Source organism: Chlorocebus sabaeus, chromosome 23 (assembly GCF_047675955.1).
Source record: "Chlorocebus sabaeus isolate Y175 chromosome 23, mChlSab1.0.hap1, whole genome shotgun sequence".
Classification (NCBI taxonomy): Eukaryota; Metazoa; Chordata; class Mammalia; order Primates; family Cercopithecidae; genus Chlorocebus; species Chlorocebus sabaeus.
Window position 1 is genome coordinate 40559161 of NC_132926.1, and position 26230 is coordinate 40585390.

At 44.2% G+C, this 26230-nt stretch overlaps 2 protein-coding genes across 4 annotated transcripts in view; both read left to right on the forward strand.

The window, feature by feature from the left end:
* The first annotated feature begins 19 nt into the window (after nucleotides 1-19).
* On the forward strand, nucleotides 20-16857 carry HDAC3 (histone deacetylase 3). Of its 2 annotated transcripts, XM_008014759.3 has the most exons (15): nucleotides 20-148; nucleotides 256-338; nucleotides 1933-2075; nucleotides 7086-7167; nucleotides 7295-7351; nucleotides 7472-7527; nucleotides 7915-8048; nucleotides 8575-8655; nucleotides 9028-9101; nucleotides 9257-9321; nucleotides 11171-11260; nucleotides 11383-11441; nucleotides 11690-11769; nucleotides 12089-12246; nucleotides 16202-16857. In XM_008014759.3, the coding sequence occupies exons 1-15, from the start codon at nucleotides 94-96 to the stop codon at nucleotides 16269-16271; spliced, it is 1287 nt and encodes a 428-aa protein (XP_008012950.1). In that variant the 5' UTR covers nucleotides 20-93; the 3' UTR covers nucleotides 16272-16857. The 2 variants fall into 2 exon arrangements, with proteins under 2 accessions (XP_008012950.1, XP_037862828.1); XM_038006900.2 differs by lacking the exon at nucleotides 1933-2075 and having other exon boundaries at nucleotides 34-148.
* Nucleotides 16858-18672: 1815 nt separating this feature from the next.
* The window catches only part of DIAPH1 (diaphanous related formin 1), a 105306-nt gene continuing 97748 nt past the window's right edge, over nucleotides 18673-26230 (forward strand). Inside the window, exon 1 of one of the 2 annotated variants that reach the window (XM_073010619.1) lies at nucleotides 18673-18947. In XM_073010619.1, the coding sequence (XP_072866720.1) occupies nucleotides 18831-18947 (117 nt within the window). In that variant the 5' untranslated portion in view covers nucleotides 18673-18830. The remainder of the gene's footprint in view (nucleotides 18948-26230) is intronic. The other variant, XM_073010618.1, reaches the window with a different exon arrangement.

Below are 26230 nucleotides of genomic sequence, written 5' to 3' on the forward strand. Positions count from 1 at the left end.
ACGTGCTTGCGCAGCACGCACGGCTGGGGAGGGGTTGGCGGCGGGCGGCGGGCGGCGGGCGGCGGAGGCGCGGGGCCTGCTCCCGCCGGCACCATGGCCAAGACCGTGGCCTATTTCTACGACCCCGACGTGGGCAACTTCCACTACGGTGAGGAAACAGGGCTATGCATGAGGGGTTGGGACGCGGAGGTTTTGAGGCGGGGGGTTGCAACTCCAGGGGTGAGAGCTGACGAACTCTCTTCTCCCCACCACCAGGAGCTGGACACCCTATGAAGCCCCATCGCTTGGCATTGACCCATAGCCTAGTCCTGCATTACGGTCTCTATAAGAAGATGATCGTGAGTTTCGCCGCCTAGGCCGGAGGTTGGGGGGGTGGGGCGAGCTGTGGCGGAAGGGATAGGTGGGCTGGACTGAGTGCATCAAGTGCGACCCGCCCCTAGAGTAGCGGGGAGCTGGATAGAAGACACAGGAGTACCTTGAAAGTGCCGGGTGTTGGAGGTGGCGTCCTCTGCTTAATGGAAAGTACTTTCTCAGCTCAGGTCGGCCACTCTCTGACTGTAGGCACACTAGCCCTTGGCCTAGGGTTAAGGTGATGTGAGGGCTGGTTTGAAGACGGAGTGTTCCTCCTCTGCATTTTAGAGTGTGGATAGGGCCTTGGCCTCAGGAATTAGGTTTAGGGGAGCGGATATCACTGTATCAGGGTGTAAGGTTTACCCTCAGTTCCCACTCCTCTTTTGCCACCTTTTTTTTTTTACCTCCAAGGAGCTGGGGCTCCAGGGTGGAACGATACTACCGTGTTTGTAAATGTGTATGTGCGTGTGGAAGAGAGGAGGTATCTTAGGTATTCCTTTTTCAGCCCGGAATACCTCTGCATGGTTCTACTTAATCGCTATCCAGTTTTTCATCTCCCAGACATACACATGCTGTCTTCCCAGCTTGGAATTTATGGCTGTGATACGGGATAGTAACAGTTAAGCCAGGCCAGGTGTGGTGGCCCATGCCTGTAATCCCAGCACTTTGGGAGGCTGAAATGGGAGGATCGCTTGAGGCCAGGAGTTGGAGACCAGCTTGGGCCACAGTGGGACCCACATCTCTACAAAAATAAAAAATAAAAAAAGTAGCCATGTGTGGTGGGTGTGCCTGTAGTCCCAACTACTTGGGAGGCTGAGGGGAGAGGATGGCTTGGGCCCAGAAGTTTGAAGTTACAGTGAGCTATGATCAGCAGCCTGAGTTGACAGGGAGGACCTTGTCTCAAAAGAAAAAATAAGACAAAACAGCTAAGCCCAGGCTTTATGTGTTGCTAGGGAAGCTAGTGAACAATATGAATGAATGTTCATTGCTTGTGCCCAGGCACAGACAAATAGATTGGTCATAGAAAAGACTGAGGTGATGTTAGTGCAGGAATCGTTATCCCTTGAGATTGTTTGCCTATATATACCTGTGTGCATTTTCTGGGAGAAGAAAGCTCTTTCTTGTCCAGTTTTCAAAGAGGTGTGACACATCCCCTCGACCTTCCAAAGATAGTAAACTTTTGATTTTAATTAAAAAGTTGACATATATGCCTTATATTTGACTCCAGAAAGAAGAATCCGGAGGAAAGAGGACAGAATCAGAGCTTGGGGGAGGAGATGAGTGTGGAGAGAACTGGGAATAGGAGATCCAAGGAACAGGGCAGGTGGATCAGGGCTCAAAGTTGAGAAAGTACAATAGACTGAGCTGGAGGTGGAAAGGAAAAGAAATGGTCTTCAGGGGACTCATTCATAATAACTCACCTGGTTAATCGGAGTCTCTCTGTTGACTTAAGGATTGTGGGATGAGGGGAATGCTATATTTGGCTTCATATAGTCTCCAGGGCTGGGTTCAGTATGGGTGGTCTGAGCCTGTGGAGTGGGGCTGACCCTGGCTAGATTCATCTTGTGTCTCCATCCCGAGGTCTTCAAGCCATACCAGGCCTCCCAGCATGACATGTGCCGCTTCCACTCCGAGGACTACATTGACTTCCTGCAGAGAGTCAGCCCCACCAATATGCAAGGCTTCACCAAGAGTCTTAATGCCTTCAACGTAGGCGATGACTGGTGAGGGAGGACTGGGACTTTTGATGTCTAATAGTTTAATGCCAAGCCCTTCAGTGAGGTCTTTTGGCAGCAGTGGGAAGATCTCAAGGGGGGCCTACTTGTCAATGAATCATAATTCACTTACTTGTTTATTCAATAAATATTTATTGGTCACTTGTTCTAGGCCAGGCCCTGTGCTAAGTGCTGGGAATGCAGTGATGAACAAAACCAAACTTTTAATACTGTATTTTTGCTAAGTCTTATGAAGAGGAGGTGTATGACAGATTATGAGAGTATATATGTGGAGAATTGTTTAGCTTGGTGTAGTGGCTGGTCGGTGGGGCCTTCCTAGGGAAGTAAAGATTGAGCTGAGATCTGAAAAAAGAGTAGAAGTAATGAGATGAAAGGTGGTTGAAGGGCGAGGGGAGGAGTATAGCAGGCAGTAGGGACAAGTGCTAAGGTTCCGTGGTAGGATTGAGTGTGACTCATTTGAGGAACAGAAAAAAGGCCAAGTGCAGAATATGAAGAGGTGGTGAACTGGACTGAGGCTAAAGAAATAGGGCCTTTTTAAAGTAAACAGCTCTATTATGAATTAGGGTTTTTACCCCTAGAGTAGAGGGAAGCTATCAAAGTTTTTTAAAAAGTCCTGATCTTAAGAGGGCTATGGGCAGTTAAGAAAACAAAAAAAACAACAAAGGAGTGGTTTGATGTCGTTAGGTTTACATTGAGCTGGTATCATCCATAGAAGAGTCAGGATTAGACCCTGTGGGGAAGGGAGTGGACAACAAAGATAAGCCATGATCTTTGCTTACACTCTCCTCTACATCCATGAAAAAATAGTAAGCATCACAGCTACCAGTTCCTCAATTCTACTTATTTTTGTTTTTAAGCTTTCTATTAGGGAAAATTTCAAAAATTTCAGAAAGTGAAGTAGTGCAGTGACTTCCCATCCATCACCTAGCTTCAACACTTATGAGCAAATGGCCACTCTTTTTTTTTTTTTTGAGACAGAGTCTCACTCTGTAGCCCAGGCTGGAGTGCAGTGGTGTAGTCTTGACTCACTGCAACCTCTGCCTCCTGGGTTCAAGTGATTCTTATGCCTCAGACTCCTGAGTAGCTGGAATTACAGGTGCCTGCCACCATGCCCGAATAATTTTTGTATGTTTAGTAGAGATGGGGTTTCACCATGTTGGTCAGGCTTGTTTTGAACTGCTGACCTCAGGTGATCCACCAGCCTCAGCCTCCGAAAGTGCTGGGATTACAGGCATGAGCCGTTGCGCCCGGCTGAGCAAATGGCCACTCTTACTTCATCTATACTCCCTCATGTTAGATTGTTTTAAAGCAAATCCTAGATGTTATATCCTTTTATCCATAAATATTTTATTATGTATTGCTAAATGATACTCTTTTAAAAGAAAAAGTATCATTATCAAATCTAAAAAGTTAAGTGATTCCTTAATGTCATCAAATATGCAATCAGTATTCAAATTTCTGCAGTTGTCTCATAATTATTTTGTAGTTAGTTTAAATCTGGATCTAAGCAAGGTCTACACAATGCTTTTGGTTGATAGGTCTCTTAAGACTTTTAATTTGTAGCTTTTCTGTCACTCCCTTGAATTTATTTCTTGAAGAAACCGGGTTGTTGATCCAGTAGAGTTTCTTATGATAGCTGCCATTTATTGAGTGCTTACTCTGCTAGGTATTATGCCAAGGATTGCTGGTAAATCCACTTAATTCTCGGCTGGGCGCGGTGGCTCAAGCCTGTAATCCCAGCACTTTGGGAGGCTGAGACGGGTGGATCACGAGGTCAGGAGATCAAGACCATCCTGGCTAACACGGTGAAAACCCGTCTCTACTAAAAAATACAAAAAACTAGCCAGGCGAGGTGGCGGGCGCCTGTAGTCCCAGCTACTCGGGAGACTGAGGCAGGAGAATGGCGTAAACCCGGGAGGCGGAGCTTGCAGTGAGCTGAGATCCGGCCACTGCACTCCAGCCCGGGCGACAGAGCCAGACTCCGTCTCAAAAAAAAAAAAAAAAAAAAATCCACTTCATTCTCATGCCAATCCTTAGATGTATTATAATAGACCTTTTTCTGATGTTATACGTAAGTAAACTGAGGTTTGGGAATATTTAGGTAACTTAGTAATTTAGTCACGTAACTGGCCATTGGAGTGTGCATGATCCAGATCCCAGGTTTTTAAACCACTAATCTGTTTTCCTGAAAGATCTTAATGACAGATCTTTCTGTCATTAAGAAATGACAGGGCTGTAGGATAGAGGCCAACTCATTAGGCTGGCCTTGGCACCTTTCCAACTTTATCCCTACACCTTAGTTTCATGGGATGCCTTCCTGGAATGCCCTTAGTTCTCTATTCAACCTCTTCAAGGCCTTCTCAGTCTTCGCACACCATCTCCACGAAACCTTTCTTGACCACACCAGCCCATAGAGCTCTGTCCTGCACACACTGCACTGCTCATTTGGTGTTCAGTCACGTGCTGTCTCGGGAGGGTTCTTGTTTTTTTGTTACTATACCTGCTGCTATTTCTGAGCTCACTTTCTAGGTCTGAGAATACAGGGTCAGCCCTTAAGCCACACTGGGGTCCTGTAGATGCTGTTTGTGCAATTAGGGAATGCTAATTAGAATACTATCTCTAGGCTATTTATGCTGCATCAGTCTTCCTGTCAAACAAGTTACAGTTGTCTTATCTGTATTTCTGATGAGAATCAGGAATTTTTCTTCTGTTTAACGAATTTCCAATTGCTTTCAAAGTATTCTAACATAAATAGCCAAATTGTACTACAGGCCTTTAAGTGAAAAAAATAAAAAAGCAGTCCCAGGCCGGGCGTGGTGGCTCATGCCTGTAATCCCAGCACTTTAGGAGGCCAAGGTGGGTGGATCACCTAAGGTCAGGAGTTCAAGACCAGCCTGGCCAACACGGCGGAATCCTATCTCTACTAAAAATAAAAAAATTAGCCAGGCGTGGTGGTGCATGCCTTTAGTTCCGCTGCTCTGGGAGGCTGAGGCAGGAGAATTGCTTGAAGCCGGGAGGCAGAGATTACAGTGAGCTGAGATCGTGCCACTGTACTCCAGCCTGGGCAACAGAGCGAGACTCTCTCAAAAATAAAAAAAAAAAAATTCCAGACCTCTCCCTTTCACCCATAAATCCCTCTGCCCAGTGACAGCCACTTTCAGCTCCTTTCCCTATGTCTTTTGGTATTTACCTTTGGATTTCTAAATAATAATAATATTAATTGACTATTATTACTAATCTGTAATCCTTAGGGAATACCTGTTATATACTAGGTACTGTTCTAAGTGCTTTACAGCCATTAGCTTATTTAATCTCAACAACCCTTGTGAAGCAGGGTGTATTATTATTTCCTTTTACAGATGAGGACACTTAGGCACAGAAAGGTTAAACAGTTTGTACAACCTCACTATCATTAGTAGGTGTTAAAGAACTGGAATTTGAACCTACGTAGTCTGGCTCCAGAATCTGTGCTTGTAATCATACTGCCCTCCTGTATTGTCTCTCATTGCTATTTCTTCATCTGTCAATTTTAGGTAGTATCTGTTAAGCTCTTAGTATGGGATATGAGCATTTAGTCTTCTTATACCATCACGTTGGCTTCCTTTCCCCTTTCAGCTTCATAATAATTTAAAAATAAATCAGTATTCTATGTTTACGTTATTATAACTCTGAAAGATTCATTTACTATCAAGCCAAATAGTGTAGTGTGATTTAATCTATTTTCTTATAAAGCTTTTTGTTTTTCCTGGAGCTGACAATTGCATTATTTTTTCATTTGCTTAGTTTTCTAGGTATTAATCTCTAATTCTTTCCAAACCTTTCAAGAAACTGTAAAACTCTACAATTCTTGCTTGAACCCGGGAGGCGGAGGCTGCGGTGAGGCCACTGCACCCCAGCCTGGGTGACAAAGCGAGACTCCATCTCAAAAAACAAATAAACGAAAAGCCCCTACAGTTCTGTTTTTCACATGGTCAAATGTGTCAGCTGCACTATTTTTCTTTTTTTTGAGACCTAAAACTAGGGATTGCCTAAGCCTTTCCTCTTTAAAAAGTCAGGTTTATATAGGTATAACTTGCATACAGTAAAATTAACCTTTTTTAGGTGTAAGAGTTCAGAGAGTTTTGATAGAATATATCAAGGTGTAGGGCCAGCGCCGATGGCTCACACCTGTAGTCCCAACACTTTGGAAGGCCAAGGCAGGAGGATCACTTATGCCTAGGAGTTCGAGACCAGCTTGGGCAACATAGTGAGACCCTGTCTCTATTAAAAAAAAAAAGTATCAAGGTATAGGAAATTTCCATTACCTGACAAAGGTCACTCACCCTTTTGTAGTTAATATCTTCTCTCCAACCTAGATCCAGCCAACTACTGATCTGATGTCTGTCCTTATATTTTACCTTTTCCAGAATGTTGCATAAATGGAGTCATACAGTAAGTAGCCTTTTGTGTCTGGCTTCAAGCCTTTGCTTTTTATAAAGAATAACAATGGTAATAATTATAACTGACATTTATTAAAGGCTTAGCAGATACCGTATACTGTGCCACAGGCTTTTCGTGGGTTATCTCATCACCGTTTCACATATGTAGGTATACAATTCTTTCTTTAAAATGTGTGACTGTGAAGAATATTATTGAACATTATGTTAAAATGTGTTACACTGAGACTAAGAAAAACAGAGCTCTTGTTTTCTTTCAACTGATTTCCTTTTAACATTGTACTTCAGTACCTGGAAGCTGCTTGCTTCTTTCCCCAGCTAGGATACAAATTCCCTGACAGTTAAATGCTTCTTTACTTCCCATCCAGTGCCTTGCACAGGGCTTGGTACATGGTTTGATCCAAAATATTTGTTGAATAAATTTGCAGATAGCACAGGTGTGTAGGAGGGGGACAGAAGGTTCTTGAAAAATGGAGATTGGAGGAATCTGGGGTGGGGAGGGAGGTATGGGAAGGGCCCAGACAGAGGCAGGAGGGTTCCAACTTGTTCCTCTTCCCTGCAGCCCAGTGTTTCCCGGGCTCTTTGAGTTCTGCTCGCGTTACACAGGCGCATCTCTGCAAGGAGCAACCCAGCTGAACAACAAGGTGACATAGTCCCGAGTCCTTTTCCTCCTTTCCTCTAGATCCCTGGACTCGGCATTTAACCCTGATCCTGGGCTCCCAGCTTGAAGGGTGGGCAGGAAGGACTGTGACTTGGGTGTTTGTCTTTCAGATCTGTGATATTGCCATTAACTGGGCTGGTGGTCTGCACCATGCCAAGAAGTTTGAGGTGAGTGAGGAGGTGATGGGAAAGACAGTGGCCATCCTCGGGTAGGTGTTTAGGATGATGGTGGGGGCAGCTGGGTAGGGGAATTGCTCCTCTCTTTATGAGACCACTGTCTTGCCATAGGCCTCTGGCTTCTGCTATGTCAACGACATTGTGATTGGCATCCTGGAGCTGCTCAAGTAAGTAGCCCAGGAGGAGATGGGGGCAGTTACGGGATTCTTGGCTGAGAAGGTCTCTCAGACTCAGCCCTGACCTTGACCTCCCTCCTCCCTGACTAGCTTCTCCCAAGTTCTTGATGCTTTATTCAGGCTGCCTCTTCCACTGCTGCAGATTCCCTGCTGCCTGCTCACATTTCAGCCTTCTCTGCATATCCCTCTTCTATCCCTCTTCTGTCCCTGCCTCTAGTCTCTAGCCTGGAGCCCCCAGTTGCCTTTAGGGAACTGGTGATATTAAGTTTCAGGTGACCAGGGCAGAAGCAGACTCTTCACAATTCGAGACCCAGTGTTTGGGAGGAGTGGGTCAGGGGTTCACTTCTAGCTCAGACCCTGGCTTTGGCTTCCCTCCAGGTACCACCCTCGGGTGCTTTACATTGATATTGACATCCACCATGGTGACGGGGTTCAGGAAGCTTTCTACCTCACTGATCGGGTCATGACGGTGTCCTTCCACAAATACGGAAATTACTTCTTCCCTGGCACAGGTATGGGAATAGGGATTACTTTCCTGTTTGCACTCTTCAGCTCTTTACTATGAGTGCCTCCTTCTCAGCCTTCTAGTCTCATCTCAGGTGTCCCCTCCTCAGAGAAGCCTTTCCTGACCACCCCAGTTGTCACAATCACCTCCTTCCTCATTCCTCTGTTACATCAGCCTCATTCCCTCAGAACACTCACTGCTATTTATGTTTATTGTGGTTTTTTGTTTTGTTTTGTTTATTGCCTCCCTCCTCATGCCTACTCCCTAAGAATATAAGCTTGGTGGGATATCGTAAATTTCATTAGTTCCGTTCACTGCTGCATCCCTACTGCCTAGTACGCAGTTGGCTCAGAGTAGATCCTCCAAAACTCTTTGCCAAATGAATGCAAGCTGCAAGAGATTTAGTGGCTCTAGGGAGTTTATGGTGAAGCTACATAGATGCAGTGAGAGGCTCCCAGAGTGCAGATTGGGGTTGAAACAGCTGGGCTGTGGGTGCTTGCCATGTGTGGCTACCACCACCCGCTTCCCTATAGGTGACATGTATGAAGTCGGGGCAGAGAGTGGCCGCTACTACTGTCTGAATGTGCCCCTGCGGGATGGCATTGATGACCAGAGTAAGTATTGAAGTCTTCCTTCTGTTCCCTAGGCCCCTTCTTTTTCTCCTTGAAATAACCTCTTCTGCCTCATATTGTCTGCTGTTGGGGCCAGGTGTCCTTAAGGATGAAGGGCCTTCAGAGGGACCATGAATCCCTGGGAATTGTATGCAACATATCATGTATATGTGCATTTTTCTGGGAAAAGTCATTGACTTTCATCAGTCACTCATAGCAGTCTGGGATCCCTTCCAGAAGTTTCAGACCAATGATTTGGTTCTTTTGGGTTGCCTCTTTCCTGGGCTACATGCTCGCTCAACCCCCTTTTTCCTTTTGTTCCCTGTCTCCCCATCCCCTTGGGGTGCCAGGTGCCCATCTTTGGCCCTCTCCCAGGTTACAAGCACCTTTTCCAGCCGGTTATCAACCAGGTAGTGGACTTCTACCAACCCACGTGCATTGTGCTCCAGGTAATACTGTCAGTTCCTCCTCAGGAGTGTTCTGCCTGGGCTTGGGGAAAGAGGGCAAGGGAAGAGGAGGTTCTTTAGGTTGGTGATAGACAGGGTATCTGTGATGTTCTGATCAGTTATCTCACTGCACTTGCCTGGGCTTTTGCTTTTTGCAGTGTGGAGCTGACTCTCTGGGCTGTGATCGATTGGGCTGCTTTAACCTCAGCATCCGAGGGCATGGGTGAGACTTGCTCTCCTTCTTCTCCGCAAGGTTTTCAAGTGGCCTTGGACTTCAGTACGTGGGTGGGGGTAGATGGGGAATGGGCCTCACCTCTTCTTGGAAATCAAAAGTAGCTATAAATTGTACTTGAACTAGAAATGTCATCTTGAACAGAGTTCCCTAGATGGTCATTCATTCACAATATATTTTTATTAAGCACCTATTATGTTCCAGGCATCGTACCACATCATGGGGATGGAATGAGGAGTCTCCTGTGGAGTTCACAGTTTAGGAAACAGACAAAAAATAAATAATCAAATGAAATAGATTGTTACAGATTCTATGAAAGAAAAAAGAAAGCTGAGACACAGGATACAATGGGGGACCTACTTTAGATAGCATGATTTGGAAAAGTTTTTTTGAAGAAGTAAAATTTGAGCTGAGACCTGGAGACTAAGAAGGAGTGAGTCATAAGAGGAGCAGAGAGAAGCCTGTCCCAAGCATTGACAAAGGCCCACAAAAGGCTCTGAGGGCTGGGCCCAGTGGCACACACCTATAATCCCAACACTTTGAGAGGCCAAGGTGGGAGAATCGCCTGAGGCTGGGAGTTTGAGGCCAGCCTGGCCAACGTAGCAAGAGCCATCTCTACAGAAAATAAAAAACAAAATCAGCTGGGCATGATGGTGCATGCCTATAGTCCTAGCTACTCAGGAAGCTGAGGCAGGAGGATCACTTGAGCCCAGGAGTTTGAGGTTACAGTGAGCTATGATTATGCCACTGGACTTCAGTCTGGGCAACAGAGTGAGACACTGTTTCTTTAAAAAAAAAGAAAAAGAAAAAGGCTGTAGCAGGAATGAGCTGACGAAGTAGAATGCAGGGAGCAGGCTGGAGGTAGTTTGAGGTGAGGTCCGAGAAGCTGGCCATGGTGAGATTGTGCAGAGCCTTTAAACCCTGGTAAGGAGTTTGAATTATATTCCAAACATGATGGGAAACCATTGAAGGATTTTAAGCAGGAAAGTGACATGATCCAATCTGTGTTTGAAAGTGACTATTCTGACTGCTGAATAGAGAAAAGTTTGGATGGGGGAATGGGGATGGAAGTGGGAACACCAGTTAGGAAGCCATGGTGTTGGTTAGGTGCCCAGACTAAGGTGAAGGAGGTGGCAATGAAGAACAACAGCCACAACCCAGCTGTTTCAACACACACACACATATATATGGTTTTTTTTTTCTTTTTTGAGATGGAGTCTTCCTCTGTCACCCAGGCTGGAGTGCAGTGGCACGATCTTGGCTCACTGCAAGCTCTGCCTCCTGGGTTCTAGCGATTCTCCTGCTTCAGCCTCCTGAGTAGCTGGGACTACAGGCATGTGCCATCATACCTGGCTCTCTCTCTATATACATATATATGTATGTATGTATATATATATTTTTTTATTTTTAGTAGACACTGAGTTTTGCCACGTTGCCCAGGTTGGTCTCAAACTCCTGAGCTCAGGCAATCCGTCTGCTTCAGCCTCTCAAAGTGCTAGGATTACAGGCGTGAGCACTGCACCAGGCATGAGTTATATTTTCAAGGTTAGAATTGACAGAACTTGCATTGATGAGAGTAGTTGGTTAACACGCAGGGTGCCAGGGAGGGTGTTGAGCAGAACAGAGGTGGGACTGTGCTTTATTTTAAAATTTTTATTGAGACACAGCATATAAAGTATATGCAGATCTTAAGGGTATAACATAATGAATTTCACTATGCAGCTAAAGATTTGGAACATTTATAGTTTTCTTGTGCTCCTTTCAGGCAATACCTAAAGGTATTTATTTACCTCGTCTTTTGATAACCTCCTCCACATCTTCCTCTGGTTCCTTTTAACAGGGAATGCGTCGAATATGTCAAGAGCTTCAATATCCCTCTACTGGTGCTGGGTGGTGGTGGTTATACTGTCCGAAATGTTGCCCGTTGCTGGTGAGCACCCTCCTGATTTCCTCCCCTGTTGTCCAGTGTGAGCTAGGGTGTCCCTCAGATATGGCCACGTGGGCCCTTCAGCCCACTTGATCAGCCTGCTCCCCTCTGCTGGTTGGTTTCAGGACATATGAGACATCGCTGCTGGTAGAAGAGGCCATTAGTGAGGAGCTTCCTTATAGTGGTAAGGACTACCCCACAACACCCCCATAACAGGAAGGCCATTCTCACCAGATTCCAGAATGACCTGGTTTGAAGGCAGATGGGAAATTTTACACTTTCAGAGCTCTGCAGGCTAAACCCCTGGGCTCAGAGCAGGGAAAAGATTGGGCAGCTATTATGTAGGTGCTCTGGATGGGAAGGAAAAAGATTGGGAAGTCTTGGTAGCTGCCTTTCTCAGTCTGAGCCATACTTTCTCCTCTCCTCCCCAAGAATACTTCGAGTACTTTGCCCCAGACTTCACACTTCATCCAGATGTCAGCACCCGCATCGAGAATCAGAACTCACGCCAGGTCAGCAGCTCAGAAAAGCTGAGCACAAACTTCTCCTGAAAGGTGGAGCCCAGGAGAGGTCAAAGATGTGGGAAGTAGGAAAAACCAAGGAGAAGGAAGTTCTAAGTCATCACTGTCACTGTTATTGGCTAGGAGGCAGTCCAGGTTAAAGTAGAGGCAGTTGGGGTTGGTGGGGAGGGACAGCTATCAATTGGGGGACCTGAACTAGAGATACCACTGAGATGAGAATCAGGATGGTAGGGGTAAAAGGCAACTAGGAGATTGCATGCCCTGGGAATCACTGGGAACTGCTCACTCTCTGTTCCTCATTTCCAACCAGTATCTGGACCAGATCCGCCAGACAATCTTTGAAAACCTGAAGATGCTGAACCATGCACCTAGTGTCCAGATTCATGATGTGCCTGCAGACCTCCTGACCTATGACAGGACTGATGAGGCTGATGCAGAGGAGAGGGGTCCTGAGGAGAACTATAGCAGGTCTGGGAGCAGGGACTTCAGCCTACTTCCAATAGGCTTGCTGGGGAGGTTTAAAAGGGAAAAAGTAAATGGGAAGGTATTAGCTTAATTGCCTCTGGCTTACCTCCTTTAGTCTGCTACAATTTCCTCACTCTTTTCTTTGCTGTTTTTAATGACAAAAATAACACGTATTTATTGTAAAATTTTAAAACAGCACCGAAATATGTTGTTTGCTTTCACACAATCCCAGACCCATTCCACAGGAGTAACCACTGTTAATAGTTTTTATTTTAGATAGGCCTTTTTCTATAGATTGCAAATATACTGTTCTGTATGTATATATAAACACATACACACTCATTTGCAGTTTGTGTGGTTTTTAGTTTTTTATAAATACAAATAGAGTCATTCTACATATGCTGCTTTACATGATATGGCTGGTTCCAGTTAGCTAATATAGATCTGCCTCAGTATTTTATCAGCTGTATAATAATCTGTTGTGTACATGGATTATTTTCCCTTTTTTTGGTATTACAGTAATAATGTGGCAATGAACCCCCTTACATATACATCTTTGCATTCTTGTTTGAGTGGGTTAGATAGTAGAATGGTTGCTGCTAGGTCAAAGGCTGTGTGCACTAATTTTTTTTTTTTTTTTTGAGACAAGGTCTCATTCTGTCACCCAGGCTGGAGTATAGTGGCATGATTATAGCTTACTGCAATCTTGAACTCCTAGGTTCAAGTGATCCTCCTGCCTCAGCGTCTTGAGTAGCTGGGATCATAGGTGTGCACCACCACACCTGGCTAATTTTTTTTTTTTTGTAGAGATGAGTCTTGCCTTGTTGCCCAGGCTGGTCTCAAACTCCTGGGCTCAAATTCCCGCCCTGGCCTTCCAAAGTGCTGGGATTATTATTCCAAAGGCGTGAGCCACTGAGCCTGGCCTAAATTTTTTTTTTTTTTTGAGATGGAGTCTCGCTTTGTCACCCAGGCTAGAGTGCGGTGGCGTGATCTAGGCTTACTGCAAGCTCCGCCTGCCGGGTTCACGCCACTCTCCTGTCTCAGCCTCCTGAGTAGCTGGGACTACAGGCGCCCACCACCATGCCCGGCTAATTTTTTTGTATTTTTAGTAGAGATGGGGTTTCACTGTGTTAGCCAGGATGGTCTTGATCTCCTTATCTCGTGATCTGCCAGCCTTGGCCTCCCAAAGTGCTGGGATTACAAGCGTGAGCCACTGCGCCCGGCCTAAAATTTTTTATATTTGCTGCCAAATTGCCATCCAGAAAGTCTGTAGTGGCTTATAGTCTTGCCAGCATTTTACTCAGTCTTTCCAGGTCTTGAGCTGGACAGGTCACTGCCTGCATACTGCTCTCTAAGGCTCTTTGATTTCTTTGCTCTGTTAATTTTTTCAGGTGGGATAATTGTATTGTGGTTATGTTGTTTTTCAAAAAAAAAAAAGTATCTTTCTGAGATACATACAAAATATTTGTAGATGGAATGAATTAGGGGGAAAAAAGGATAGGATAGAATTTTTTTTTAATCCCAAAACTTTACTGAAAAATGAAAGGAAAAGACAACAGAACCCAGAAGTACAGAAACAGATGCACTTAATGGAGAACAGATTTCCTTACATGACTGAGGGATAACCACAGCTGGACACTTGTGGGACACGCAGTCCTGCTCCCACGCAGGGTTAGAGGTTTGAGCCAGCTCTGCTGCAGAGCTTGATGGGCTTCTCAGCCCCTTCTAGAATCCACTTCTGTCTTAGAGTTCAGGCCTCCGTATCTCTCCTCTGGACTTGGGCTTTACTGCTGTGACTCTTGGGGCCCTCTTCAGCTCTCCTCCTCCAAGGATATCCCCTGATCCCCTCTCCTGGGTGAAGAAGTGTCTGAACATCTGGCTTCAGGGCTTCCAGGATTTACGGAAATTGCTTTTCATTGTCTGGTTTGGTTTGGTAAAACCTGTTTTTAAGTTCTTCCTTTTGTAGAGGTTTGGGTTTTTTATCAATAGCTCCAGGCTGGCATCTGGGCCTAGTCTCTGCATTATAATAATACCACCCCCTTTCAACAGCCAGCAGAAGCCTCAGGCCTCTTCCTGTTCCTAAGCCCTACCTCTCTGTCAGGCCACCCACTGAGTTTCTGTTCTTCTTTGATGCCTATAGCTCCAGCTTGCGTATGACTTGCAGAGTAGAAATAGGAAGAGTTACCACTTTTTGTGGGTTTGCCAAGCACCAGACACTACTAAGTGCTGTCTATTACAACATATGTATAATCATTCTGTTGCCATCAGACAACTCTGATGGCTTTTATTCTCAGATTAACATGGGAGGAATCTAAGGCTCAGAGAGACTAAATAACTTTCTTTCTTTCTTTTTTGAGACAGAGTTTCGCTCTTTTTGCCCAGGCTGGAGTACAATGGCATAATCTCGGCTCACCGCAACCTCTGCCTCCCGGGTTCCAGTGATTCTCCTGCCTTAGCCTCCCAAGTAGCTGGGATTACAGGCATGCGCCTCCACGCCCAGCTAATTTTTTTTTTTGTATTTTTAGTAGAGATGGGGTTTCTCCATGTTAGGCTGGTCTCAAACTCCTGACCTCAGGTGATCTGCCTGCCTCAGCCTCCCAAAGTGCTACAGGCCTGAGCCACCTTGCCTGGCGAGACTAAGTAACTTTCTGAAGGTCACATGGCTAGTTAAATATCCGGGCTGAGATTCAACCTGATTCTCTGACTCCACACCTTTAACCCTGTGCACTTAGAAGTAACTGAGACATTGCTTACCCTGCAGATAAGGCCTTTCTTGGCTTAGTTCCTTAGTTTCTCTTTGATGACTTTCTCTATTCTCCGTGTCCCAGAGAATACTTTTTCTATTTTTTTTTTCTTTTTCTTTTTTTTTTTTTTTTTTTGAGACGGAGTCTCACTCTGTTGCCAGGCTGGAGTGCAGTGGCTAATCCCGGCTCACTGCAACCTCCGCCTCCCGGGTTCAAGCGATTCTCCTGCCTCAGCTTCCTGAGTAGCTGAGATTACAGGCATGCGCCACCACACCCGGCTAATTTTTGTATTTTTAGTAGAGACGGGGTTTCACCATGTTGGCCAGGATGGTCTTGATCTCTTGACCTTGTGATCCACCTGCCTTGGCCTCCCAAAGTGCTGGGATTACAGGTGTGAGCCACCACACCTGGCCTTTGAGAATACTTTTTGAAAAAGAAAGAAACCAATATTGAGTACCTGTTGGGCCCTGTTTTGCTTTCACATCCATTCTTTCACCGTGGGTTTATAATACCACATCACTCTTCTTAAAATTAAAACTCTCCTTTACCTTGCACTTAGGAGAAAATCCAAAATTTTGACTGTGTCTTAAAAAGGTCCTGCATGCTAGCCCTTACCTACACCCAGGATCTCATCTCTATCTACTCTCCTTCATGCAGAGTGCTCCCAGCTGTCCTGACCTCCTTGTTCTTACTGGAGTACATCAGTCTCTTTCCATTTCATGATCTCTGTAGTTGGTTTTCTTGCAGCTTGGAATGGCCTTCCTGAAGTCTTTCCCTGGTTAGCTCCTCCTGAGACTTGAGGTCTTACGCTTATAAGGTCTTATGTGCCAGTATTCCTGTCTGAAATTTCACCCTTTTGCTCCCATCACCTTCAGTCATATCACTTCATTTTATTAATTGTACTCTCCATCATCTGAAATTCTCATATTTATTTACTGTGTTAGTTACTAGTCTCATTTATTAGGTAAGCTTTTTGAGGACAGACAAACCTTGTCTGGCTTGTTACTCTACTGTACTGCTAAGGTTTATGACAATGTCTATATAGAGTAGTTCCTTAATGTTTATTTGATATGTGAATGGGTGAATGAATAGCAGTCTCTACCAACGAGGAGGAGTGGTTCTCAATGGGGCCTGAGAAATAGCTTTGGAAGAGGGTGATGGGAGAAGATTAGAACTTGGAGTGAGATCCTGACCTCTCTCCCCTTGCTTTGCAGGCCAGAGGCACCCAATGAGTTCTATGATGGAGACCATGACAATGACAAGGAAAGTGATGTGGAGATTTAAGAGTGGCTTGGGATGCTGTGTCCCAAGGAATTCCTTTTCACCTCTTGGTTGGACTGGAGGGAAAAGGAGTGGCTCGTAGAGTCCTGGAGTGGTCACCCCAGGGCTTTTGCTGACTCTGGGAAAGAGTCTGGAGACCACATTTGGTTCTCGAACCATCTACCCCCTTTTCTTCTCTCTCCTAAGGCCTGACAGTGGTACCTATTAGGGATGAGATATGGACAAGGATAGCTATATGGGACATTATTGGCAGTGGGCCCTGGAGGCCAGTCCTTAGCCCCCCTTGTCCCTTATTTCTTCCCTGCTTCCCTCCAACCCAGAGACTTTGAGGGACGAATGGGTAGACAAGGACTGAGATTGTCTCTGACTTCCTCCTCCCCTGAGTTCTGATTTCCTCCTCCCCTTGCTTCCAGGGAAGATGAAGAGAGGGATTTGGCAGGGGCTCTGGCTCCCTAACACCTGAATCCCAGATGATGGGAAGTATGTTTTCAAGTGTTGGGAAGATATGAAAATGTTCTGTTCTCACTTTTGGCTTTATGTCCATTTTACCACTGTTTTTATCCAATAAACTAAGTCGGTATTTTTTGTACCTTTCGTCTTTCTAGGACTGTTAATTCTTGCTAGTTTCCTATTTATGAAAGGAGAGAGAAATGGGCGTGGTGATGCATGTAATGAAAGCATAGTTAACATTCATTCAGCACATATCCTATGTTAGGCCCTGTGTATGTATTCTACATTTATTATTGTATATCTAAGAAGTTAATAGAGCATTTTGGTTAAGAGTTAGACAAACCTGGGCAGATTTGAGAGGAGTATAAGATGACTTCAGGTGTTTGAATCTGGGTGTTTAGAGTAGTGATGCTAGTTGGTGAAGATACACTGAGATAAAACATGTTAAGTGCTTAGCACAGTGCCTGACATAAGTTGCCCATTAACTGTCTATATGAAGAACAATGCTAAATACTGTAGTAGCCACAAACATGGACCTTTCTCTGGAAGAGTACATTCCAGTCAGTAGTATGATAAATACTGTAGCAGATACAGACTGGTACAAGAAAGAGGACTGATAGATGGGTCACTTCCTCCCCTCTATTCTGATTCTGTCTTTCTCAATACTAGCTTAGAAAGTAGCTTTTGGACTTTTTGGACAAAAAGTCTGGAAAGTTCAGCACTAAGTCAGGTTTGAAGTATGGGAGGGACAGCTCTATGTAACATTCTATCAGGTCACTGTTAGAAGGTCTGGACCAAGAGAGATGAATGCCAAATTTAGGAACCAGCCAGCTTGGCAGAGTCCCTGGTATATCTCAGGCCCTTGACTAGGCACTGGGGCTCTAGCGTAAGTCAGTCACTGACTCTACTCTTCGGGAACTTACACTTGAAATCTTGCTAGCTGTGGTCAAGATGATTCAGTCCATATTGTGAAGGCCGACTGGTAGCCACGTAACTGTCACACAAGGGACAGGTGTAGCTGGGAGAATGGATGAAATTGCTCAGAGAGAAAGTCATGCTAGAAGAACAAAGAATATACTGTTGGAGAATACTCATTCTTTTCACTTATGTTTGGTTTATGTCAGTGGGGAATCCTGGTTAAACATAGGGTTTGGCAGCAAATCAGACTAAGCTGGGTTTAAATTTTATATATCAATTATGCCTTCTTGGGCAAGTCACTTCAACTCTCAGAAAGTCCAAATTTACTATTTATAAAATGGTGAGGCTGGCAGAATCTATCACATGGGACTGTGGGGACTTAGAAAAATACATGTAGAGTGTTTTGCATAGTGCCTGGCAGAGAGCAAAGGGCATGGTTAAGTGGTAACTGTTATTGCTGTTTAGGCACATATTGGCAATAATTAGTTTGTCCTGATTAGAAACAATTAGATGGTACCTAACCTGGAATTCAAACTAGGAAATTAAACTCCAGAGCGAGTCTGGTTTAGCCTAGTACTTACCCTGGACGGAGCTCTGTTCTTGGTACCTTGCTTTCAAAACATGGTGGCTATCACTTTTATAACATTTTTCATGTGTTCCATGGGTATTGCACACATTAAAAACTGCATTCTCTTGGAAAACCTGGCACTAATTTTCTGCCAGGATAATGGTCTCATGCAATTTTTGGTCTGGGGTATGAGAGGGTCCAGGCTGTCAGGCTACAGCCACGTGGGCGCTGCGTGGGAGCCAGACGCCTGCGCTGCTCCAACCGCCAGGGGGCGGTGCTCCCCGGCGCGGCCGCGGAGAGCTGCACCGCCCACTCGCCACCCCCCCACGTGGGTCCGAATGGTTAGGTCCGCCGGGCAGGTAGCGCGCTTCCGCGGCTTCCCTCCGCCCCTCTCCCTTCCCCCATTGGTAGGGGCTGCGGGTCCGGGCGGAAGTGGGGCAGGCGGGCGGGAGTGAGGCGTCGTCGTTGTATATTCATGAGGCGCGCGCAGCCCGGCATGCTAATGAGGCGGGGCGCGGCGGCTGGCTAAAGAGCTGCTGGCTAAAGAGCGGCTGGGCGGCGGCGGTCGCGGAGCTGCCGGGCGGGAGCGGCGTAGGCGCGGGGTTGCCGGCCAGCGTGAACCGGGAATGGAGCCGCCCGGCGGGGGCCTGGGGCCCGGCCGCGGGACCCGGGACAAGAAAAAGGGCCGGAGCCCAGATGAGCTGCCATCGACGGGCGGCGACGGCGGCAAATCTAAGAAATTTGTGAGTGTCCCTCCCATCCGGCTCCTGCCTGGCCCCGTAAGCGCCCTCTGGACCCCTGCAGCCGGCCCCAGGGGCGCGCCTGCCTGGCTCTGGGGAGCCGCCCCCGCGCCTCCCTTCCTCGTTTCGCTCTGTCCACGGCTCTGCAGCCCGACATCCTCCCCTTCGGGACCTCGGGAAGCCCCGGAGTCCCACCCGGCTCTTACCCCGGCCACCTCGGGGCTTCCCTCGCTCCCTAGCCCGCACATTTTGCCCTCCCGCCCGCATATCCCCGGCCGTCTCTCAGCCCCATCTCTCCCCTCTCAGCCTCACTTCCTTTCTTCCTCCAGTACCCGAACACGCCTCCTCTTTTTTGGTCCCCTCTTCTGGGTCCATTTTCTCTTCTTACCCTTACCCCTTTTTTGGTATTCTCGTATTTCCTTCTCCTAAAGGTCACTTCCTTCTCCATGATTGATCCTTTTTACCTGCTAACTTTCCTCCCGCCCAGTCCCCTGGGCCCTCCGCCGGGTGTCACCTGATAATCCTTCCCCTCAGGAATGTTACCTGACTTGAGCCCTACCCCCCTCCTTTGGACATTTGTCCTTGCGATTACAAGCATGGGTTCCTGCCCAGGTCCTATGGTCACTGGGGCATGACGTTTATTTGCTTACCAGTATTTCTCTATCCAGAGAACCTCTTCCCTGTTGCTCATCACTTTTCAGAGGATTAGAACTCTCATGATTATGCCCTTCTTGACGTAGGATGGTGGTAAATCTCTCCTGTGGGAAGAAAGTTGGACTGCGAGTTCAAGAAGTTTGTAATTGAATTGGTTTTTTTTTACATTTCCCATGATAACCATCTCCTCAACTCCTTTTCTACTGCCTCTTGTGCCCCAAGGCGACTACTGGCTTCCCTTTGCGTGCCTGTAGAAGAGTAACCTTTCCTCAAGTGCCAGTTACTTTCAATCCGAGTCTGAAGGAATATTAATATACGTGTAACCCTATCATATTTCATTACCTTTTGTCCACACCATGGCCTCTCTCCAGGGAGCCGTTTGGTTGCTTTTTGCTATAAAAGCTTTGTAAGATATGTGGCACTGTCCAGGAGAGGAAGAGTCTTGAATATTGATGCTCATTATAATAGCTAGTTATAACTGTAGCTCTTTTGTCTTCCAGGTATTTATGCCCTTACCCTAGTGTATCTTTCTACTAAACAAATGGCTTGTAACTCTTACCTCTTTCTCTTAGTCCCACCTCCCAACATTTTGACCCAGCTCCATAAATTTGGGAAGAAAAGTGATAAAGCAGTGGAAACAGGAAGAAAATGTTGTTTTATGACTAGAGGGTTGAGATGTTAACCCTGAAGGGTTAGGTGTTTAATTCTAAATAGAATTAAAATAGTGACTCATCTCTTCCTATTTCTATTCTAGCAAGACCAAGTGCTCCTGGACTGCCCTTTCCAGTGATATCCGAGATGTCAGTAACCACCTGTTTTTATCTGGTGAACATCTTTTTTTTCCCCCTAGAAATATAAGGTTAAGAGTATTGACACTCGCTCCTCCTTTGGTGACTAAAGCAGCATTTTTATTTTTGTATCTTTCTTTAGGATAAGGATTGACCCCTCCCTGCCATTAGCTTTCCTTCCAAAACTTAAGTTCTAGGGCTCATATTCCTTCTATTTCTATATGTTTTTGTTTTGATTTTGTTTCCATGAGTACTGTTTGACCTTCCTCACCCGAATTCCAGCTATTACTGTTGACTTGTGGTGACCTCTGTGACTTGTTTTCAAGTCTTGAGTATAATTTTATATGTACTCTATTTTATCTAACAATTGTTTATTTCACAAATTTGAGAAGTCTACTATGTGTGTGGTGCTGTAAGGTGAGAAACCTGAGGAAGCTCAACCCCTTTTCACCTGTCTTTTGGAATGTCCATGAAGTCTTCTATATGTTTAGTGGATTTGGCTCAGGGTTGTTGGTATTTGCTTTAAAGAGGGTGGAGCTGAACCCAGTTCTCTTTTCTTTCTGCGGTGTTAGTCTTAACCCTTAATCTGCTGAATTTTTAAGACTAGATAGCTCAGGTAATTAGGAAAATTGCATTAGTAGCTAGGGAATTGAAAGGTTTCTAGGAAAGTAGTGCTGCTTAACCCTTTTATTGCTAAATGTAACCTAATCTCAAGGCATCAGAATATTCTTTCTTCCTCTTGCTCTTTTTCTGAGAACTCTGGAAATGAAAGATGAGGAGGAGCATTGCAATCCACTTCTCTTTGTGTCTCTGTATGTATATGTGGGTGGGTGGAGTGGGCGAGATTGCTGGTGTGCTTTTGATACCCGTGGCTTAGTTTTCTTGAACTATAGGCTAAAACTGAACTCAAAGCTCTTTCGCCGCCTCCACCTTTTCTAAAGTATGTGTCCTCTGGAGCTCCATTAAGAATGTACTTTATAAAACTGCACTGATTTGGACTAAGTGTGACCGAAGGTTGTTTGCATTTGAGGGATTATAATTCCTTTAGCTGCAACATACCTTTCCTGGCTTATGCAGGTTCTAAATACGGATTAACTGATGAGAACACAGAGCTCACAAATTGTCTAAGATCTGCTCTTACCCTCTGAGGCATCTTGTGTGGAAAGGAGATGGAGTCTCAGTTTAAAAGTGGTTGGGCATCATCTTTTAAAAACACATGATTGTTAGGGGTGCTGACAGTGAGTGGCTGAAGCCAGGCTGCCTGGTATTACCCCTTGGTTCTTCATGAGTCTGTCTTCTCCCGGACCATGAGCATACCGCTTCTCCAGCATTATTCCATTTCCTTTCACAAGTCCTTAAGGTGAAGGAAAATAAAAATTCTAGGTGAACAGAGGGTTTTCTGACTTTTCAGCAGTGATGAATGTGGGTGTCAAACAGACTGATTTCCAAAATATACATAAGGGGAGTAAGTAGAACCAGGATGTTAGGCGACTGCAGAGTATGCCTGCATTTAATAGACTTTGCATGCATTCTCATATAGTCGGGAAAGTGATACATTCTAAGAGAGAATATTGCTTCCTGATTTAACTAGGAGCATAACTTTGTAAAACATTAATTTTGGTGTGGGATTAGAGAGAATTTTTTTTTTTTTCTGAGACGGAGTCTTGCTCTGTCCAAGGCTGCAGTGCAGTGGTGCCATCTTGGCTCACTGCAACCTCCGCCTCCCGGTTCAAGCGATTCTCCTGCCTTAACCTTCCAAGTAGCTGGGATTACTGGTGCACGCCACCACACCTGGCTAATTTTTGTATTTTTAGTAGAGACAGGGTTTCACCATGTTGGCCGGGCTGGTCTCGAGTTCCTGACCTCGTGATTCGCCAGCCTTGGCCTCCCAAAGTGCTGGGATTACAGGTGTGAGCCACTTCGCCTAGCTGAGAGAATAATTTTTACTATTATTAAAATTATTGTTATTACAATTATTAAAATTTGTTTAATTTTGGATGCCTATATTGAGTTTTGGTCATGTTGCAGTTACGCAGTCTTCTAAATGCAAAGTAATAGAGTATAAATGTTTAGTTGTAGACTCCTGTCCAAAAGGAGAGAAATTAAAGGTAAAGGATGCCAGGCAGAATTTTAAGCAGATATTAGGAAACAGAATACGAAAGAAGTGGAGTTGTTCATGCAGATTTCTGCTTATATCCTCTTAAAACATGAACTTTAATCCAAAAGTTTGCAGAAAACTGAAAAATATACAGAGAACTTTGTACACTTTTTTTTTTTTTAAACAGATTATAAACGCAAGGATTATTTAGTTTGGAAAGAGGGAGGGGAGCCTACAGGAATGTTAGTGAGATGTTTGAGATGACAGAATGATAGCTTAAAAATTTCTGCCATTCTTCCTGCCTTGTCTTAAGGACAGATCATGAGTCTACTTGGTGTGGTTACCTGTACTTTCTCAAAGAAAATTCTCCCTCACGGGAGGCGAAAGTGAGGGAATGCCTTGGAATTAAAATCTCTGCCTTGGGAGAGGAGGTAAATTGTTTTAAAAAGAGCTGAAAATTTTATGACCGGTAAATTATGTTTATTATGAAAGCTAAGAAAATAGTGAGACATAATTTAATTTTGTTGATGGGTGCATGGGTCAGAATAATTTTATTTCATGTGTCATAGAATAACCTTTTGTTATTCCCCAAGGCCCTTGGTATTTTATAAATGTATTGCCAGGTTATTCTTGGGAAGTGTTATCTACTGTGAAATGTAATAGAGATTTAAAAGATAAGTTATATGTCACATATGATTTAGAAGAACAGGTTAAAATAATTTTTATTGATAAATACTAGATGTTATAGAGAAGCAAAGAGTTTGTATATGCAGGTTTATATATCCCTTTTTATGTCTCAGTAGCTGAAATTATTCATGGCTACAAAAATCATCCCCATTTTGAAGCAAACTTTGTATTACTTAAGTGGTTTTCTTTTTTCGTTGAGCCTCCTTTTCTCAATGACCTTTGTTTGAAAGCAGTAGGCAAAAAATTCATTTTGTGCTACCAGCAAAGCATTGGATGTTTGCCCCTCCTTGGGGTTAGGTGAGGCAAAGCCACACTCTCCCCTTGCCTGACTGCCTGTCACCTCCTCCCTCTGTTTTTATTCCTTTCCTACTTCTGTGGGGGCTGATTTGAGCCGTATGAATAGCCAGGCCTTTGGGGAATTAGGAGTAGTCAGAAGCTATTGATACTAAAATTTCTTAAACTTTAAAACCTTTCTGCTAAAAATTGAAAAGTGAAGAATACTTTAATTACCATGAACATATTTTACTGTATTTTCTCCTTTATTTTTCCTTTTTTTTTTTTTTTTACAAATTTCTTAGGATCCAGAAACACTTTTTAAGAAAGTAAAAGAAATACTGAAGGAAAAGAGAAATAGACCAATATTTTAATGAATTTTACCAATGATTACGAGATAACTCTCATTGTTCTTTCAACTTTGAAATTCTTACTTCCATCCATTATTAAATCTTACTATGAATGGTACCCTTAAAACTTCAGAGTTGGAAGGAACTTTAAATGTCATCAAGTCCAAACACCCACTCAGTGCAACAGTCACTTCTTGCAGTTGTAGGTTGGAAACATCAAGGGGCTAAGAGGTGGAAACTGGATAAACAAATGGAGGAGGAGGAGCAGAAATTTTGGATTCTGCATTTCTTTTACTACATTTCAGGATCTTGGGAATGGCTAGAGTAGTAGAAAGAGATTATGTAAAAGGAACAGATTTACTAGAAGCTGTGAGACTGAAAGGAAAAAGATTAAAGAAATTGGCCCTCACGCCCTCTATTGCTTGGCGCTGTAACAGTTAGGGAGAGTCAATTTGCCCTTTAAATATTTGTTTAAATTTCTTTCCTCCAAGGTGGGAATAGAGCAGATAAGGGAATGCAAATGAGAATTAGCATAACAGAATTGAATTAAAGGAAACATTCTCATATGGAAGATGGGAAAATTCCATCCTTGATGGTGGTTATGACTGGTCCTTAGTAGCTACCTGGGCATTTTGTTAGGGTGGCAAATACAGGTAGAGTTTATGGTGTCCTGTATAATTTTCTGGAGTTCTGATTTTGTAACTCTTTTCCTGTCTTGTGAGTAGTGTCATGTGAAGGCTTTGGATTTGTAATTTCTTTTAAGATTTAAAATACTGTAAGGACCCAAGACAGGATGATTTATAAACCATTTTTGATACTGAAGGTCACAGAAAACCAAAGAGCATACATTGGTAGTTGGCCTTACGTCTTAGATCTGTCTGTGTTTTATTTTCACTGTCAGAACTTTAGGATCAAGTAGAAAAGATACCCTTCATCTCTGTTTTTACAGCATTATTGATATATGTATATATATCAATGTATAATTAAAATACAATAAACTGCATATTTATTCATGAAACCATTTCTGTAGTCAAGATAATGAATATAGCAGCCACCTTCAAGTTTCCTGCTTCCCCCTTTGTTATCCTTCCCTCTCACACATCCTTGTCCTCCCATCTCCAGATTACCACTGACTTTCTTTCTGTAACTGTAGATTAGTTTGTGTTTTCTAGAATTTTATATAAATGGAATCATACAGTATGAACCCCTTTGCTGGGGGCTTCTTTTATTGTGATGTTTGGTCTTGTATAGATCAATAACTTTTTCCTTTATATTGCTGAGTACTAGTACATTGTATGGATTTACACAATTTGTTTATTCATTTACCCTATTGATGGACATTTGGGGTGTACCCAGTTTCGGGAGTGCAGTTTTTGTCTGAACATTCACGTACAACTTTTTGGGCTGGACGTATGTCTTCATTTCTCTTGGGTAAGTACCCATGAGTGGAATGACTGGGTCATATGGTAGATCTGTGCTTAATTGAGAAATTGCCAAACTGTTTTCCAAATTTGTATCATTTTTACATTCTCACCAGCAATGTAGAAAAGTTCCAATTTCCTGTCAACTCTATGATCAGTCTTACATTTTAGCCATTCTAGTGGGTATGTGGTGATATCTCAGTATACCTTATTTATTTTTTATTTTATTTTTTTATTTTTTGAGATGGAGTTTCACTCTTGTTGCTCAGGCTGGAGTACAGTGGCACAATCTCAGCTCACTGGAGCCTCTGCCTCCCAGGTTCAAGGGATTCTCCTGCCTCAGCCACCTGAGTAGCTGGGATTACAGGAGGCTGCCACCACATCCAGCTACTTTTTGTATTTTTAGTAGAGATGGAGTTTCATCATGTTGGCCAGGCTGGTCTTGAACTCCTAACCTCAGGTCATCCACCCGCCTCGGCCTCCCAAAGTTCTGGGATTACAGGCGTGAACCACTTGCCCAGCCTCAGTATGCTTTAATTTGTCATTCCCTAATGATGTTGAACATCTTTTCTTGTCCTTACTTGCTATTTATATCTCTTTCTTAAGAATCTGGTCAAGATTTTGCCCATTTGCTATCAATGTATCTTCCTTGAAGAATCTGCTCATGATTTTTCCTCCTTCCCTCCCTTCCTCCCTCCCTTTCTTCATCCCTCCCTTCCTCCCTCCCTCCCTCTTTCTGTCTTTTGTCTTTGTTTTGTCTGTCTTTCTTTTATCTGTTTTTCATTTTGTCTTTGAAATGGTGGTCTTACTGTGTTGCCTGCAAGTTGGAATGCAGTAGTGCAGTCATGGCTCACTGCAGCCTTAATCTCCTGGGCTCAAGGAATCCTGCCTCAGTCTCACAAGTAGTTGGGACTACAGGTGTGTGTCATCACTTCTGGCTCTTTTTATTTTCTTAACAGTGTATTTTGAAGAACCAAAAACTTTATTTTGATGGAGTCCAATTTTTTTTTTCGTT

Excerpts from the sequence above, each read along its gene's own strand:
- HDAC3 (XM_008014759.3), top strand. The coding sequence starts at position 94 with ATGGCCAAGACCGTGGCCTATTTCTACGACCCCGACGTGGGCAACTTC. Across the intron at positions 339-1,932 it reads GTCTCTATAAGAAGATGATC|GTCTTCAAGCCATACCAGGC; the intron begins GTGAGTTTCGCC and ends CTCCATCCCGAG. Across the intron at positions 12,247-16,201 it reads CCTGAGGAGAACTATAGCAG|GCCAGAGGCACCCAATGAGT; the intron begins GTCTGGGAGCAG and ends CTTGCTTTGCAG.